The sequence below is a fragment of the Topomyia yanbarensis genome, unplaced genomic scaffold, assembly GCF_030247195.1.
Source record: "Topomyia yanbarensis strain Yona2022 unplaced genomic scaffold, ASM3024719v1 HiC_scaffold_83, whole genome shotgun sequence".
Lineage (NCBI taxonomy): Eukaryota > Metazoa > Arthropoda > Insecta > Diptera > Culicidae > Topomyia > Topomyia yanbarensis.
The window spans coordinates 43,997-62,089 of record NW_026684080.1 but is presented as its reverse complement, the minus strand read 5'-3'; the positions used below and the strand labels follow the sequence as shown (position 1 = coordinate 62,089).

The 18,093-nt window shown below is 39.2% G+C and overlaps 1 protein-coding gene across 3 annotated transcripts; it reads right to left on the bottom strand.

Annotated features, from left to right (window-relative positions):
- Positions 1–1,742: 1,742 nt before the first annotated feature.
- Positions 1,743–17,138, bottom strand: LOC131696171 (uncharacterized). 3 transcript variants are annotated; one of them, XM_058984717.1, is made up of 8 exons: positions 16,880–17,138; positions 16,564–16,819; positions 16,374–16,487; positions 16,042–16,290; positions 15,526–15,980; positions 15,250–15,376; positions 14,931–15,087; positions 1,743–1,955 (listed from the first exon to the last, which is right to left on the bottom strand). In XM_058984717.1, the coding sequence occupies exons 1-8, from the start codon at positions 17,012–17,014 to the stop codon at positions 1,859–1,861; spliced, it is 1,590 nt and encodes a 529-aa protein (XP_058840700.1). In that variant the 5' UTR covers positions 17,015–17,138; the 3' UTR covers positions 1,743–1,858. The 3 variants fall into 3 exon arrangements, with proteins under 3 accessions (XP_058840700.1, XP_058840699.1, XP_058840701.1); XM_058984716.1 differs by having other exon boundaries at positions 1,745–1,955; positions 15,493–15,980; XM_058984718.1 differs by lacking the exon at positions 14,931–15,087 and having other exon boundaries at positions 1,808–1,955; positions 15,493–15,980.
- Positions 17,139–18,093: the final 955 nt, after the last annotated feature.

The following is an 18,093-nucleotide window of genomic DNA, read 5'->3' as shown; positions in this document are numbered from 1 at the left end:
CAGCCACGGTAATATTGAACTGAAAAAATGTGCAAAATCGGCAAAGTCCCAAAAAGTCGATTTTTATAAAATAAATTTTTTTTCGAGATAACATAAAATCTCGACGTTTCATGCATTTTAAAGATGTTTGGCATCAAAAATACGAATTCGATTTCTGAAATTTCATGAGGTCCCCCCTTTGAAAAAAAAAATTGAGTTCCGGCTTATATGGGAATTTCATATGTGACCGGACGATTTAGTCTATATTTCCGGACCCATATAAGCGATCCGCACGAAATTTTATAGACATCTATGGGGATATTATAGCTATCATTTTGGACTAAGTTTGTGAAAATCGGCCCAACCATTTCCGGGAAACTGATGTGAGTTCGTAAATTTTGAAAGATGGCCGCTTTTCCCGGGCACTTCCGGAACCGTCTATGGTGGTCAATGTAGTCAACGAAAGTTTGGTTGGCCGTCGGTGACCTAGAACAGTAAATTTAAGTTGTTTGAGAGACATTTTAGCGTAATTTTTACCTTTTTTGCTTTCATCGGAGTATCGGTTTGAATCACAATTTGCTATGTGATCGCACGCCACAACCTGTAACTCCGGAACCGGAAGTCGGATCGGGATGAAATTAAATAGCCATTTACGGGGACGCAATACCTTTCATTTGAGGCCAAGTTTAGTCGAATCGGTCTAGCCATCTCCGAGAAACCGATGTGACTGTTATTCTGAATTTAGATACTTCCGCCGGAGCTTCCGGAACCGATGATGGTGGCCAATGTGGCCAAATAGACTTTGAATAGATGTTAGTTACCTAATACTACAAATCGAAGCAGTTGTGGTCATATTTTGGAAAAAAATTCACCTTTATACATTCATTGCAGAATTTATTAAAATCGACATTTTCTGCGTGTTCGTACTCATCACCCTGTAATTCCGGAACCGGAAGTCGGATCCATTAGAAATTCAATAGCAGCCTATGGGAACGTTGCACCTTTCATTTGAGACTAAGTTTGTCAAAATCGGTTCAGCCATCTCTGAGAAAAATGAGTGACATTTTTGGTCACATACACACACACATACGCACATACACACACACATACATACATACACACATACATACACACACAGACATTTGCCGAACTCGACGAACTGAATCGAATGGTATATGTCACTCGGCCCTCCGGGCCTCCGTTAAAAAGTCGGTTTTCAGAGCAATTGTAATACCTTTCTATTGAGAAAGGCAAAAAATGATACCTAATGCGTCGGCCTTACCCCCAGTGGCCAACAAATGTTTCTATAATGTCGTTTTTGATTGATGCCAAAACTGTATCAGTATTTCAACCCCAACTGCTCTCAGTCATTTCGATTCCAGTTGACCCAGTTTCGCCTCAAGCTAAAACAACCTAAGGTACGGAAAATGTGTTTTGTTAAAAATCGTGCATCCTACAAGCATATCCTTCCGTAACGCTGGTGGAGATTTACTGTAAGATTGCACTCTTTAATCTCCGGAACCGTAAACATAAAAAGAAATCAATTACAGTTTATGGCAGCGTTCGTTTGAAACTAAGTTTGTGCAAATCGATTTGTCCGTATTTGAGTAATTGTTTTACTATCATAGACATACATTTTGCGTTCTCGACAAACTGAATTGAATGGTATATGGAGCTCGGACCTTTGAGCATCTGTGGAAAGTTTCATTCCAGAGTGATTAAATATAAGAATATAAGCCATGAATGAATGAAATTTTCGACATTGGTAGGAACGACGAATTCAATATTCTTTCAAGAAGGGAAATCACAATAAGCTTTACTTCTTTTGGATTCTTATTTAGGAAAGTTTAGTATATTTACATTTATCCATATTCTTTATTTACAATGATGTTATTTCTATCGCAGGATTGTCCACACCTTCCTTTGTGTGAGCTGCCTTCATCTTCTGCGAATTCTGGAACAATGTAAACAGGAACCTGAAATTCAACCAAATAGATTAGTATTATTAGGAATAAAAATTGAATAATTTCCGATGATAAACTGAGGTACAACCAAATCAACGGTTGTATAGTTCACATTCATATAAACATGATATCCACAATAAAATTGACAAAATAAGTGTTATGCATCAGTTTTTGGCACAAACAAGCAAAATTACTGTTACATGGTTCTACTGTACGTGTGATATTGTTTGCACAATATTTCAAATATAATTCTCGTTTCAAATATAATTCTCGTTTCACAAGCACTATGTATAATGTACCCCCCACTCCCCGGATTTTGATAATATGTACAGAAAAAAGATATTAAATGTCATTAAAATTCCAACCGGAACCACTGCCAACTCAACAAGCCGTTCTTAAAAAAACTTGCGGAAAACCCAAATTCATTTTGGATGTGCAATGAACGTGTCAAGCTGATGAAATTTTCTCGCTTTCGCGACACCGTTTCTTCGCTTGGATGTGTTGCTGGGAAAACGGATGACATCGGTGTTGAACTAATGGCCGAGTTATCCAAAAATAACCAGCAAATTTGCAGTTCCGCCAGGTCTCGGCTTATGGACACCCTCCGGGCCCGAGGAAGACCACCCAACGTCCCGGTTCGAGATGTGTTGGCAAGCCGCGATGTCCTCTATATGTCCCTTATATACACCTTCATAAAAACCATCAATATCCAACTTTAACTGCCCCTTTTTCCTTATCATTCTCAGAAACGCTCTCTTCCACCTGTACCATACACCCACGATGGTTTGATGCGACTCCAAGGCGACACAAAACATCCCTGTCGAATGAGCCAACAAACACGGGATCTAAAGCACGAACATCACACGCACAACTCGAAATGTAGGCGATCAACATCTGAGCCGCACTACGAAATCGTCTGGAGAAACCCCTGCCATCTTGAGGTCGTTCTCAAGACACGATTCTTTCTGATAAAGGCCACCCTGATTCTGTAATCCATCCGTTGATCTCCCGAAGCCTGAAACTGAAATAATGTTCTCCCCCTGCCATCTTTGTCCACCCTACTTTCCCTGACTCTTATACACAGAAGTAACACCACTTGCACCACCCCCCCCCCCCTCACCCAAATATCTTCACGAAGCATTTAGCTCTTCTTGCCTTTTCTAGTTTTAACTATTATATTATATGATCTCGTTGAAAATGCCCAACTCTACTACCACATAAAATAACTCTAATTAATGTCCCTGAATCTTTACAAAATTTAATCACGCCCTCTAATTATTTCTACTTTTAAGATAGTCGTAAACATTTTCCCCGTTAGTTAAACATTATTTGCTCCAATAATCTCATTGCTAAAAATGTCAAACCATATTGCCATAAAAACTAAATGACCCCCTAATCTTACGAAAATTATATTACCCCCTTGTGTGTATGGATAGCTATAAATGCGCCTTAGTTTAATTTCAAAAATCAATATGTAATCCCCTAGTTTTAAGTAATTTAAAATGTAAAACAAAACAAAATTGGCACCTTTGAGCTAACGCAAACATGCCTTATCAAATAAACGAATTGAAAAAAAACCAGCAAATTTCACGAATTTTCGAAACTATCAGAGAAGATGCATACATTCGTAGGTCTGTAGTTACGTTGTAAACAAATCGTGGCACACAGGGCAGTAGATAGAAAACACGGGCTCGGGGGGTCCAACGTACGGGCCCCCACCGCTGTATATTGCCAGTGCATCACGAAGTTAAAGTTTGAAATCCATTGTAGTTACTGATATTATGTACCTATATTACACTGAAATTATATTGTTATGTACCAGTTTTTGCTCTAGTTGTTTGTAGTGCCAATGACGGTAAAACGGAGGGCTGTTAATACTCTATAATATTTTGAATACGTCTTCGTACGTGTTGGTGATTTTGAAGAGGAATCTTTCGTCAATAGTATTAGTAAAACTAAAGAAATGGAAAGATTAAAAATGTAGTACATAATTGCAAAAATTATAAACATTATCTAAACAAAAAAAAATCAAAAATTCCCTTCGGTCAATTGTACAAAAAAACAAAATAAAGGGAAAACTTTATATTGAAAGTGTGTACAGAAAAACTAAAAATCGCAAAATCAACCACAAAAACAAATTAAAATTGTCAAAAAATGTATAATCGAAAACAAAAACCAAAACAAAACCTGTAAGAATCGATAAAAGAAAACAGGAAACTAGACAATCAAATTGCAAAGATTAAAGAGGTCGGACAAATGGTGTAAATTATACAAAATCGGCAGATGTTGAAAATTTTTGAGAATCAATGAAAATGAAAAAAAAACAACTAAAAAAATACGAACATTGATATAAAAAAATGCACAAAACTGAAAAGCTCGAAAATAAAATTGAATATATTGAACATTAAAAACAAGAAATATTTAAAGGAATAGAAAAAGTGAATAAAGCGATAAGAATGCATAAAAGTAGAGGAATAGATATAAAAGACAAACATTAAATAACCATGAAGAAATTAAAAAAAAATTAATTGAGCAAAAACGGACAAAATGGAAAACAAAAAATAGTATAAAACTAAAATGGTGTACCATACAAACACACAAAATTGAAAAAATAGATTAGATTATTTAAAGAATGGAAAACAACATTAGAAATGAAACTTGACAGAAATTCAAACAACAGCCTAAATGCAAAACGAAGAAAAAATGCGCATAATGGCAAAGAAATAAATCTAATGCTTTCTAGAAAAATAAAAAAAATGAAAAAAGTAAACTATTGGAAAATGGCCAACAGAAAAGAGCACTTTCAAAATAGGTTATGTGGAAAAATGAAGAATAACAAAAATGAGCTAAATGAAAGATTAAGGAACATGTGTAAAAAATAAAAAATATTATAATAAATTAGCAATGAGAAAAAATAAAACTACGGAAAGCTAGAAACTAGAAAACATGTACCAAAGTACGAGATATGTAAATAAAGGGACAATGAGACATTTTAGAATGAATTTTAAAAAATAAAAATGCAAAAATATGTAGAGAAAAAAGAAAATAGAAAAAGGGAAAGATAAGAATGAACGGAACTAATAGACTAATTTCAAAAATTTGATGGAATGACAAAAGAAACAAATGAAAAAGCAGGGTATTAAAATATGAAACAACAGAAAAAAATAAAACAGAATTAAGAAAAAAAGAAAAATTGCAAATAAATTGGAAAAACTCAGCAATGGCTATAAATTAAGGTAAGTGGTATGGATAAAAATGCAAAAATAAACAGCGTGAAAAGTAGGATAAAATAAAAATATGGTAACAATGGAAATAGATAAAAAAGCAGAATGTTGAAATTGCAGATATACCACGACTTGCAGCCTTCATCAGTGTTTGTATCAATTTGCCTTCAGCAGTGTTTGTATCAATATGCGAAAGACATCAAAAAAGAAAAGTGTTTAATATAACATTCCAGAAAGCCACCCAAAAACATTGCTTTTTAAAGTGCTGAAAAAAATTGATCAACGAAATTTTAACAAAATTTTAAAAAATCCATGTATAAATGGGGAAAACAGCGAAACATGGATCAAATTACAAATAAGGGTTGTGGTTGGATTTTACACTATGCTGGTTTCGAAAACATTCATAAAAGCTAAATAGGCTCTGCTTTATTTCATATGTAGTTCATAGCACAAAATATATGATATATTCTTCACATTCACCGCAGAGTGTAATATTGTGGTAGAGCATTTAGGTATATTTTTTCGCATTTGTGAAGAGTTTTGTTGATTTAGTGGGGGCAGTGCTTCACATCCTTGAATATCTGCAAAAATCAAAAGCCACTCTCGCTGTGAGGGATAACCCAAGTGAACTGTGTTCTGCTCTACAGTAAACAAACGCGGGGCGTAAAATCACACTTCAGTGTCTTTCAAGAATCTTTGTGAGGAGCATATAATCCGTTGATCCATTGAAGTGAAGGTCCTGTGGGGTAAAGTGAATCTGAACCCAAATGGTGGTGAAATATATTGGCCAACACCGAGAGGGGCCCTACTTATCGATTAGGGTCTGCAACCCGAGAATGATGTTTATGATGACTGTGTGCTAGACGATTTATAAAATGATGCTGAGAGTTCCTGATAAAGAAAAAATTGCAAAATTGCAAAATAATCCACTGGATTCATCCGGGCGAAATCCGAATTACATGAACAAAGACCCGGAATTTGCCTCAAAAAACCGGTGTGGAAACCCTAAATAGAAGGTTGAGAAGTTTTCTTTTTCTTTCTAATTACTCTAATTAGCAGTTGCGAAGACATGACAATAAATCAAAAAAATCGATTTCATATTGACGAAATTTGAAGACAACCTCATGACTTCTAATCAAATCATTAATTTTTTACCCTAGCAAGCCTGATCGATTTTTTTTTCGATTATAGAAATTTTAATCATAGGGCCATTCACTTCTTCATTCAAGTTAGAAAATTTTCTTTAAAAAATTCTCCATTCCTATGTGCGAGGTTAGGAACAGATGAGCTGCGTACATGGCAGTCGATGTACCAACTACGCTATGTCCGCCCTGGTCTGATCTTCTAATTGGGTACAATTACATATATTTGATATCCAATATGCAGTAGTTTTTAAAATCACACACAAGATATTGAATTTTTTTTTGAAAGTATTGACCAAATTTTTAGTTTCCGTTAAAAATCCGGACCCCCTTCAAAACTCCGGGCCCGGGGGGAAACACCCCGTCCCCAACCCCCTCTCGGCGGCCCTGGTGGCACATATAATAATTGCTTGTACTTCCGCTTGAAATGCAGTTGGTCATTTACCCATAGATATAGACACGTTAACTCCAGGACCAGTTGGGGTAACTTTCTTGCTCTGTTTAGAACCATCAGTGGGGGTGGGCGTAGCGTAGTGGGTAAATCGATTGCCTTGTACGCAGCGCACCTGGATTCGATTCCCGACCCCGCACATAGGGTTAGAAATTTTTCATAAGAGATTTTTCTAGCCTGAAGAGGCGAATGACCTTAAGGTTAAAACCTCTATAATCGAAAAAAAATAGAACCATCAGTGTAGAAAACTATTGATCCTTGTTTAACAGTAGGCCGTCCTGTTTCCCATTCAGTGCGGCTTGGTTCAGACACGTTGAATAGGCGGTCAAAGTTATATTTCCTATTCATCCAGCCAGTTTGATTTAATAACGGATTGATTTTGAACTCTTTTAGAATACTGAGATGGGCCTTAATGTCTCCATAGAAGAACTGTTTAGTTCTTTTCAGCCTTAGTGCGTTTTTCTCAGCTTCTATTTGCACAAATAAATGTAAAGGCAATAAATTTAACATGGTATCTAGTGCTTTAGAAGGCGTACTACGGATTGCTCCTGTGATAGAGATCGTAGCAAGTCTTTGTAATTTTTCAAGTTTTTCTGTGCATACCTAACTTTGGTTTTCGGCCATCAAACTAAACTCGCGTATGTTATTCTAGGTCTTACTACAGCCATATAGATCCAATGAATCATTTTAGGTTTCATTCCCCATTTTTTCCAAAGGTTTTTTTACTTATACATAAGGCACTAGTAGCCTTACTTATAATTTGATCAATATGGGAGTTCCAATTGAGTTTGCTACCAATGATAACTCCTAGATATTTTACCTTCAGTGAAAGGACTAATTTCGTTCCTTCCAAATATAAGTCAGGTTGTATTTTAAATTTTCGTTTTCCTGTAAATGGAATAATCATGGTCTTATGAGGGTTTATGGATAACCCCTCACCTTTGCACCACGCTGCAGTTAAGTTGAGAGCATATTGCAATCTACCTCTGATTACTTTTTCATATTGCCCACGAACAATAATCACTATGTCGTCTGCAAAACCAACTATTTCAAATCCGTTTGCCTCCAGTTGTGATAATAGTCCATCAACTACCAACGACCACAACAGAGGTGAGAGTACCCCTCCTTGTGGACAACCTTTCACAGCCCTTGCAATGATTGTTGAACTTCCATAGCTGCATATTATTTCTCTTTTATTTAACATTTCGGAAATCCAATCCACAATTGTTCTGTCAAAATTTCGTTGAATCATGACATTCTTCATTGAAATATGGGATGCATTATCAAATGCTCCTTGAATATCTCAGAACGCGGCTACCATATTTTTTTTAGATTCTTGTGATTTTTCAATTTTTGTTACACGAGTATGGAGTGCTGTTATGGTTGATTTTTCATGCTGGTATGCGAATTGATATTTACTTAATGGCACCGATTTCAAGTAATTAGACTTAATGTAGTCATCAATCAGCTTCTCCATCAATTTTAGCAGAAATGGCGAAAGACTAATTGGTCTAAAAGACTCGTCTCGTCCTTCTTGTTGGCTTTAGGGATTAAAATAACACGAAGTTTTCGGAATATAATTGAACCACAAGCTGGATCTAAACATTTCAGTTAAGCAAGGTATTAGAAATCCTTTACTTTTTTGAATCATAATTGGACGAATTTCGTCTATTCCTGGGGATTTAAATGGTTCAAACGAGTTTATTGTCCATTCAACTCTTGTTTGAGTGAAGATACGACTTGCAAGAACTTGCCTGGCTCCCCTGGTCATTTTTTGCCCAGTTAGAAGTTAGAAGCACGACCCAACCGTATGGCCGCCTACACCGTACGTTGATGCAGACGGTGGAAATGCTGGTGACAATCAAGTTTCCAGCGATGAGCTCCTTATTGTAGCAAAAGGGCTGAAAGCGAAGAAAGCTCCCGGACCGTATGGTATCCCCAACGTGGTACTGAAGACTGCGATCCTGGCGTTTCCGGACATGTTCAGGATAGTCCTACAGAAATGCCTGGACGAAGGCTACTTCCCGGATAGATGGAAGATCCAGAAGCTGGTGTTGCTGCCAAAACCACAGAAACCACCAGGAGATCCAGCATCGTATCGGCCTATATGCCTGCTGGATACTCTTGGTAAACTTCTGAAAAGCGTCATCCTCAACAGGTTGACGACCTACGCTGAAAGTGAGAACGGACTATGGCAGAGGCAGTTCGGGTTCCGGAAAGGGATATCGACGGTGGACGCCATCCGCACAGTCATCGAGAGTGCGGAGAAAGCGTCAAACCAAAAGAGAAGGGGAAACCGCTACTGCGCCGTGGTCACGATCGACGTGAAGAACGCGTTCAACAGTGCTAGCTGGGGGGCCATCGCCGCAGCGCTGCACAGAATGCGGGTTCCGGACTATCTGTGCAAGGTTCTGAAATGTTACTTCCAGAACCGAGTACTGGTCTACGAAACAAACATCGGAAAGTGTTAACACTGGAACTGCCCAGAGGAGTTGAGATAGTCGGCTTTGCAGATGATGTTGTCCTGACGATAACCGGCGAGAGCCTTGAGTAGGTGGATATGTTGACGGCAGACACAATAGGCATCGTGTAACCTGGATGGCTGACGTCAAGTTGCAGTTGGCTCACCATAAGACCGAGGTAGTGCTGGTCAGCAACTGTAAAAAAATCCAGCGTGTCGAGATCAGCGTCGGGGGACAATCCATCCCATCGATGCGTGCGCTGAAGCACCTGGGTGTGTTGGTCGACGATCGGTTAAATTACAACAGCCATGTCGACTATGTATGTGAGAAGGCTACGAGGACAACGTACTCATTGGCAAGGATCATGCCGAATCACGGAGGAGCAAGAAGCAGCACGAAACGTCTCCTGGCGGGTGTCTCATACTCAATACTGAGGTATGGAGTACCGGCCTGGGCTACTGTGCTGAACTCAAAACGGAACCGAACGAAGTTGACAAGCACGTTTCGCATAATAGCTGTTTGTGTCGCGAGTCCGTACATAACAATATCGTCGGAGGCGGTATGTGTAATTGCCGGGATGTTTCCCATTTGCATCACTCTGGCTGAGGACGTGGAATGCAGCCAGCGAAGAAATGAACTAAGTGGCAGCAAGAGTGGGACAACACGGAGAAAGGAAGGTGGACCCATCGACTCATCCCAAATGTGTCTGTTTGGGTACATAGGAAACATGGAGAGGCGAACATCCATTTGACGCAGTTTTTTTCAGGGCACGGATGCTTCCGGAAGTACCTGCATCGGTTTGGACACGCGTCGTCACCCATTTGCCCGTAGTGTGTGACCGTGCAAGAGACACCGGAACATGTGGTCTTCGAATGCCCTAGATTCGAGAAAGTCCGAAGGGGTGAGAGTGGACAATATCGTTGAAGTGATGTGCCGCGACGAGCGTATCTGGGACGCTGTCAAGTTTACTCTCCGAGCTGCAGAGGAAGTGGCGAAGGGACCAACAAAGTTGCGCTATTGGTTAGAACGCCGCCGGGAAACCACAAATCGGGTTTCGGGAGAAATTCCGCCGCCGGGGAACTCTCCGACGGTGTAGACTAGGTCCGTCGCCGGGGACCAATTTAGTAGTATGCGATATAGCACCGGGTTTGGGTCGCCGCGTCTGGGCGCCAGTGAATCGGACGTCAGGCTTCACCGGAATAGCCGGACTGACCTCGACACCCTACAGGGTAGCTCGTAAGTAGGCTAGATCCACCGTCGGGGAGTAGACCGAGTAGACCGTGTCAAATAGCTAGCAGTGGGTCGTTGGGGCGCCAGTGAACCGGAAGCTACGCTTCGCCCGGAATCGCTGGATGGACCTCAGCACATACTGGCTGGCCCGTTGAGTAGGCTAGGTCCACCGCCGGGGACTAGACCGAGTAGACGAAGCTTAATGGCTCACAGAAAGGTACACCTGTGTCGGGAGCAATCTACCGCCAGGGAATTCACGGTAGGGTAGATTCGCCGCAGTGAACTACACGACAGAATCGTGAAGAAAAGGCGTGCTAATTGGCTCACGAAACAAACACCGGTACCGAGAGAAATTCCGTTGCCGGGGAACTCTCAGTCGGAGTAGGATAATATCCGAGTTGATCTCGATAAAGCTGGGAGCCAAATGGCTCAAGGAATCGGGTATCGGGGTCGGGGAAAATTCCTCCGTCGGGGAACTTTCGGTCGGAGGAGGGTGCGTTCATCGTTGGGGACTAACCAAGTAGATCGTGATAAGACCGGAAGCTGAATGACGCGCGGAAACATGAGCTAAATGGCTCAATTAATCAGCACCTAAATCGCTCATGGGGACGAGAGCTAAACGGCGATGTAATAGATGGAGACAAGAAGCAATAGAAAAGTGGAGAGTTAAATCAGAGCACATATGTCGAGCCACTCCATGAACCAAGCGAGGCTCCGAGATAGAGCAGAAGAAAGAGGTGCGACAAAAGCACAACGAACCCCCCACGAAGTAATACGATGACGTAGTTCCGTGGGGAAGAAGGGTGTAAAAAGTAAGGAATGTTTTTAGTGGTTAGGCACGAACGTGAGTCGTGAGTCCCACACAGTGCCAATACACTACAGGCCAGCTTTTTGAAGCTTTTTAACCTTACTATAAAAAAGAAAGAAAAAACACACACACAATCGTCGAGCTGAGTCGATTGGTATATAAGACTCGGCCCTCCAGACCTCGAAAAAAATCTTAAAAGTTTGAGCGTTTTTTGAGAAATGTAAAATGTTTTTTGAAAAATGTAAAATGAAAAACGAAAAAATGCAACATTTCAATGTTGACTTCAATTCATTTTCGAGTCCATTAATTTTTGTTGGATCAGTTTCAAATTTTACAGGTGTTTTGTTAGGTTAAAAAAAACTTTTCAGCTCGGCGCTATTTTGAATTTTGTCGTGACTAACGACTTACCTTTCAATATAGGGACCCCTTTTCAAAATTTCGGAAGAAAAATGATGTAAGATTTTGAACGCTTATATCTTTTGTTGTACTGAATGGATTTAATCAATTTCTTCGGCATTTTGATGAAAATATTTGTACCAATGTTGTATTAAATTTTGGAATATGTAGGACATTCATTATCAACGGAAAAATAGTGTTTTGAAAAATCTTTCGAAAACGACTCGGAAAAGTGAAAATTTTCAGCCCATCCCGAACAGAGCCGTCAATATGGTGCACCAACCGAACAATAAAATGATGAAAAGTTTTAAATATAGGTCCACTACATGTTTGTTCCTATGATTATTCGTATTGGGTTGCTTGACGAGAGCAGTTGCTGGGGGAAAGCCGGCATATTAGTTTTGGTTATGCCATTAGAAGCCGGACGGAAAGAAAAGGCTCATGATCGCATGAGAACGAGCGTAAAAGCGATAGTAGTACAAATTAACGAAAGCGTTACGTACATTTTGAGCCTCAATAACTTTCCTTCTACTAAACGGATTGCTAATCTTGTTCCATAAATCGGAAGGAAAACGTTCAACGCTTGCTACCGATACGTGGTTTGCTATATAAAATTTGTTTAAATAGTTCAAAAACTACTTTAAATGAGAATCAACATTAAGTATAAAACATTATAAATAAGGCTGTCGCAGCTTTTCTCAATGCCAGACGTGTGTAAGACGCAGTGCATAACGGACGTGCGTGCTAGATGTTAGGTCGTGAGAAGCTGCATCGGCGAACCAATCAAATCGGCTACCACTGGAGAGAAGAAGAAAAACGTTGGTGGCGGTGAGAAGGCCAGAAAGCCAAAGGCTAAGAAACGCAGTCACTGAAAAGGCGGTAGCAACTGCCACTAAAAATGCCACCAAAACATCGAAGGCTGCAGCGAACAAGCCGCAGACCCCAAAGCCAAAGAAGGCCGCCAAACCTACCAAGAAAGCTGCCCGAAGAAGATAAGTAAATTCACTCGTCTCTAATGTTGCCAACAGTCCTTTTCAGGACTAACAAAACACTTGTAAAGAATTAGTGGTGCTTATTTTCCGTTAGCGCTGTTAATTGTAGAGGGATTTGTGTCATAGTTATATGTAAACCGTCCTTAGGATGAATTTATAATGGAAAAAGAATTTTATTAGGAAGTTACTTTTATTAATTTGTATAATTAAAAATAATTATCATATAAGAAAATATTTTTCCAATTAATCTACAAACCCGAAGGTTTTTGCAAATCCTTCCAGGAAAATCAGTGAATGTGGCTAATCTACCACTAAGCGAAAGTAACACCAAAACGAATGATGAAAATATTTGCATTTATCGCACAAAAGGATGGCCTTCCATATGCACCGAAAAGTTAATAAATAGGAACGCCTTGATGCAAAGCGTACTCATTCGGTATGAGCTGCGAATGGGGAATGTTCATATGTATGTATGCAGTAGAAACAAATCGTCAGCAAGGTTTGAATCGTTTCAAAAGATTCTCGTCTTATATCACCATAGTTATCTACAAACCGTCCTTATTAGGACGAATGCAAAATGGAAAAAGATGGGTTGGTAATGTATATGACACCCCTGACCATATTTTGAAGTTATTTTAAATCTTGCAAGCATAAATTGACATAATTTCAATGATTGTTCCTATATGAATGAAATGACAAATTTTCAGGTTAACACGGCAATAACTTTGCAATTTATAGAACAATTTTATATTTTAGCTATCATATAATAACTGTCATCTCTTCAGAACAACTTAACCCTCTGCTGCCAACCCCGTGGTTTTGCGGGCTTAAGGAGAATCGTTGTAAAATGTCCAATACATGATTTTATGTTGTTACCTCCACTAAAACCACTTCAAAACACTCCCACCTGTCATACAAGTACATTGTCTGCTTGTTGAAATCATATGAAATTATTGACCTGTATCCAATGCGAAGAAGTCAGTAATAAAATTCTTTTACTGAATAGATTAACGAACGGGATCCCTAGGAAAATTTCACTGAGCCCGGTGAATCGAACTTAATGCGTAAAAATTTAGCCATTTGAAAGAGATACAAGCAGAATTTTAAGAATATGATCATCGCGGTTATGTCCCGGACATTACCCGCCCCTAGTTTTTCGCTAAGCGTGATTCATTTCTGTACACTAGGAAAAAGATTCCGATGGTTGTTTCGAGAGATTTTATCATTGATATTTCAAAGCAAGAAAATATGAAATCTGTTCATTTCATGAATGAATGTCTCATCGAGCTTAGAATCCAGCGCATCCCCTATCAACGCAGACGCCAACAACAAAGGTTCTTTTCAGAACCACCATAATTATTGTAAAGAATAACTCGAAACCTTCCCACATATTTCATTGAGTATCACTCGATTTGAATTACAAGTCAAACGAGTAGTCACGACACTCCGGTTATGTCCTAGACATTAGCCACCCATCTTTTTTCTAACGAATCGCGGCCAGGCTAATGAACATGTGCAGGGTTGCATGAAATTGAAAGAGATATTTTATAAATATCAGAAGCCCGCAAGATAGATCGCGAATAATGTACGATGAATCAAGAACCAGTTCACGAATCCATTAATAATGGTTTATGCTTTTGTGAATTGTGAACTAAAATCAGTCAACCTTTGGTTTATGAATAATGTTCTTAATATTGTGAATTAGTTGACATACAGAAAGTCGATTTGGTATTAACATGGCGGAAACCGTGACTGAAGTTCACAAAACAAAAACAAATATCTTCACTAATAAAAGCCTTATGCAGGCGTTACGGAAGTGAACTTGAACAAAATTATAAAATAAACGATTGTTGTTCATGTTTCAGTTTTCGTATCGTAAAAGTTCATGTCACTTTATTCACGACTTTGCAACAATTTTGTTCCGTGTACATTCAACATATATCTTATTGATAGCTCTCTCATATTTGACAAATTTCATAGCGCTTCCTATTTAAAAAGATATGACTGTAAATTTACTATTTCTGATTAATTTTGAAATAGAACTCGAAACAGAATTTTGGGTGAAAGAAACATTCTTGATCCAAACAAATTCGGTCTGGCATTTGAGGCCAACGGTTTGCTTCGACACCTCAGACCAATGTGGGCGAAGGTGAAGTTAAAACCATGAAATTTCACCCTGCATGGTCAGTCGCTTACTTTATCCACCAGAAGGGTTCTTTTTAGCTTAGAATGAAGTCATCACACGGGGTTTAATCATAGGAGAGGTAAAAAAACATACTCACAGATAAAATCCCAGCGAGAGTAGAAGGAACGCTTCGCTCACCAGAAACACGGTGCCGATGAAAAACTCCTGACTCTTCAGATATACTGCACTGTAGAGCGTTGGAAATATCACCACCTGGGCGGAATCGACAATTCCCATGATGGCAAGCATTTTCCCTAATAACGGATCCACCGAAAGCCAGTGGCCAAGGGTCAGTACAATGCATCCACGATGATGCGATGCGAATTCACAACCGGAGAAGGAGATGAAATGAGTTGATTAATGAACTGCAACTTTTTTGCTGCTTGCGCTTTCCACTCATCACGCTAATTACTTACCGATTTCATCCTGTTCCACCAGCTTTGAGACGATACTGCGGATGGCCACCGTTTTGCTTCCTTCGAACACATCGATCGACGTAGCCACATAGTACAGGTAGGGTTTTACTGCACTCACTGCATATGCCTGACGGAGTGGTAGCAGTAGCAGCCAAAAGAAAATCCACAAATGCCAGGGTAAAAAGGTTAGGAAAAGCACGCTTTGAATATTTTAATAACCATAATGTATTTAATGCACTTTACCATAATTGGTTTTGCGAGCAGAGTAAAACACACCGAAAACACACAGATGAGGAAATCAGGAACGCCGTATCGTTTACTCAACACCCCCATCGCCAACAGGGTGCCTAGCAGAGTGGTCAGCAAGTCGTATGAAATCCACGTGCCCAAATGTGTAATCCAATTGAACTTCAAATATGCCAAAATGGCTGCAGTTTCGAAATCTCCGTAAGCACCGTGATTTATGAAATATACCACCAACGTCAAAATCAATGTGGTTCTACGATTGATATTGCGTTTTCTGATAATCATCCTTACGCAATCAACTACCAGTGTCAGATCGAACAGTTTTCCCAGTGATTTTGAATACTTTGCGTCTTGGTGGTTCAGTGACATGTTTTTATTATCATTCGGATCTTCAGTTGAAATTTTACTTTCGATAGGTTCCTTAAGAATGAATAGTCCGTAGAGCAAACCTATAGTATTCGATATAATACACATTATACAAAGTTCTGAAATGAAAAAAAATCCCTGTGGTGCTGTTCTATTGTTAGCTTAAAAATTCTAACTTACTAATGAATCCTAGAAATTTGTACAGAAATCCACTGAAAAAATTGGCCACAATGGGTACAATGGCAATAACCACTGCTGCACAGGCAAATCGGAAAGTACGATCCTTCTCGTTCGTACAAACCGTCAGGTAGCTGTAGATTCCAGTCACCGCCAACGGAGCACCTCCACCTAGCGACGTTATCAGATTCGGTAGTATACCAGTGATCTCAAGCGATATTTGCCGCATAAATATGGCACACGTAATGAGAACTGTGGAGTGTGAAAGTGGAAAATAAAAACATCAACCCATATAGTTCTTCATTCTAGATCATTTGTTTTGACTGGCTACTAACCACTAAAACTGAGGATGTCAGCTACTATCGGTATTAGCAAACAAGGCTTCCTTAATCCCACCCGATCACTCCAGCTACCTGCAAAGATGAGCACCACCGCCTGCACCAGGCCAGCTGTAAAAAATCACAGACCATTATTAGATCAAAGTACTTCACGGAACATCACAATAATTGCGAGATCAAAACCTACTGATGATGCTTCGGTACGAGTTCAGGAAAGCAATTTCGTTGGTGGCAGCGGTCTTGGCGGTACAAACAGCCTGACTAAATAGCAACTTCGATGTGTGCTTATCCAAGTTATAATCATCATAAACCAAATCATTTCGGCTGGAAGTTTGCTCCGATGTAAAGTTTGAACCTTCAATAGAGTCACATATGTTATTATCCTCTAGTTGAGCGAAAAATTCACAAACACTGAGATCGACATTCAGCTTGGTAGCACATGCCTGCGGTATAGATTCATATTATTAAAAGAGTGTGTTAAACAAGATTCACTCGGCATCCACCTTTTCGTACTCGAAAACTTTTAAACCGGTAGATGACACAACGCCAAGTATGAAGAATATCATAACCGGCTCGACGGTTATGTACGACTTTAACCGCTTTAACAAACAAATCCGATCATTTTCTATGTCAGTCATTTCAGTTCACAACTTTTCACTCCAACAAATCAATCTCCTGAATAAACAACGCGTGTCAAACTGCGCGTCCAAGCACAAACGATTTCGACGGCCGCTGTGCAGGCGGGAATCATGAGAGCCATTGAAGAAGTCAATACAGACTCACAGTTTAGGTGGAAAGATGATCTGGCCGAAACCGTGGTCAAAACAAAGCCACTATAAAATATGTTTGAAACCTGTTTTGCCTGAGCAGAATGAGGTAGTTGGTAGCACTTTTGCACATTGAAATGACTTAAAATCATCTTTCATTTCATTACTAAACACAACTTTGGCTGATTCGGGATGATGCTTGATAGTACTGCAATTAGGTGCGATTGGATTATTGAATGTTTAATGTGAAAAGGTTAAAAAAGCTTTAGAAGAACTAAACAACTAACGAGTTACGAGACGTTTACCTGTTGCAACAGTGTGAATGGTTTATTTATAGAAGAACATACATGTCATTACCGGTTTGTTGTTGGTTTTAGCTTACCGCCTATTTTAAATACAACTTCAGCGTAATCAAATTCATGCCTAAAAATCAAGGACATTTCAAAATACATAACATCACATTAAGCAGTCGACTCCATGTGACCAACGTTGATTTAACTCTGTAAATAATTATTTGCACCAGCCAGTTGGACAAATTAGGGAAACAATTTTCTTGATGTTTTAATCAAACTGTATTTTTTTAAGTAAGCATCTTCAATATTTTCTACATCATGTACCATTGAAATAACAACTTATAACTTTGATCTAGATTTGTGACACACGGTCAAACATTATTAAAAATGAACACGCATTTTTCAATTAAATCAGGCAATAGGAAAAAGTCTCTACTGTAATTGAACAATTCAATCAATGAAGTATTTTTATACTAGGCAACGTTGTTAATGACCTATTCTAAATACTCTAATGTTGGAAATATCAAAATAAAAAAGTTTAACTATTTTGCCTTGTACGCAGCTCACCTGGGTTCAATTCCCAACCCCGCACATAGGGTTAGAGATTTTTCCAAAAGAGATTTCTCTATCCCGGAAAGAGGCGAATGACCCTAAGGT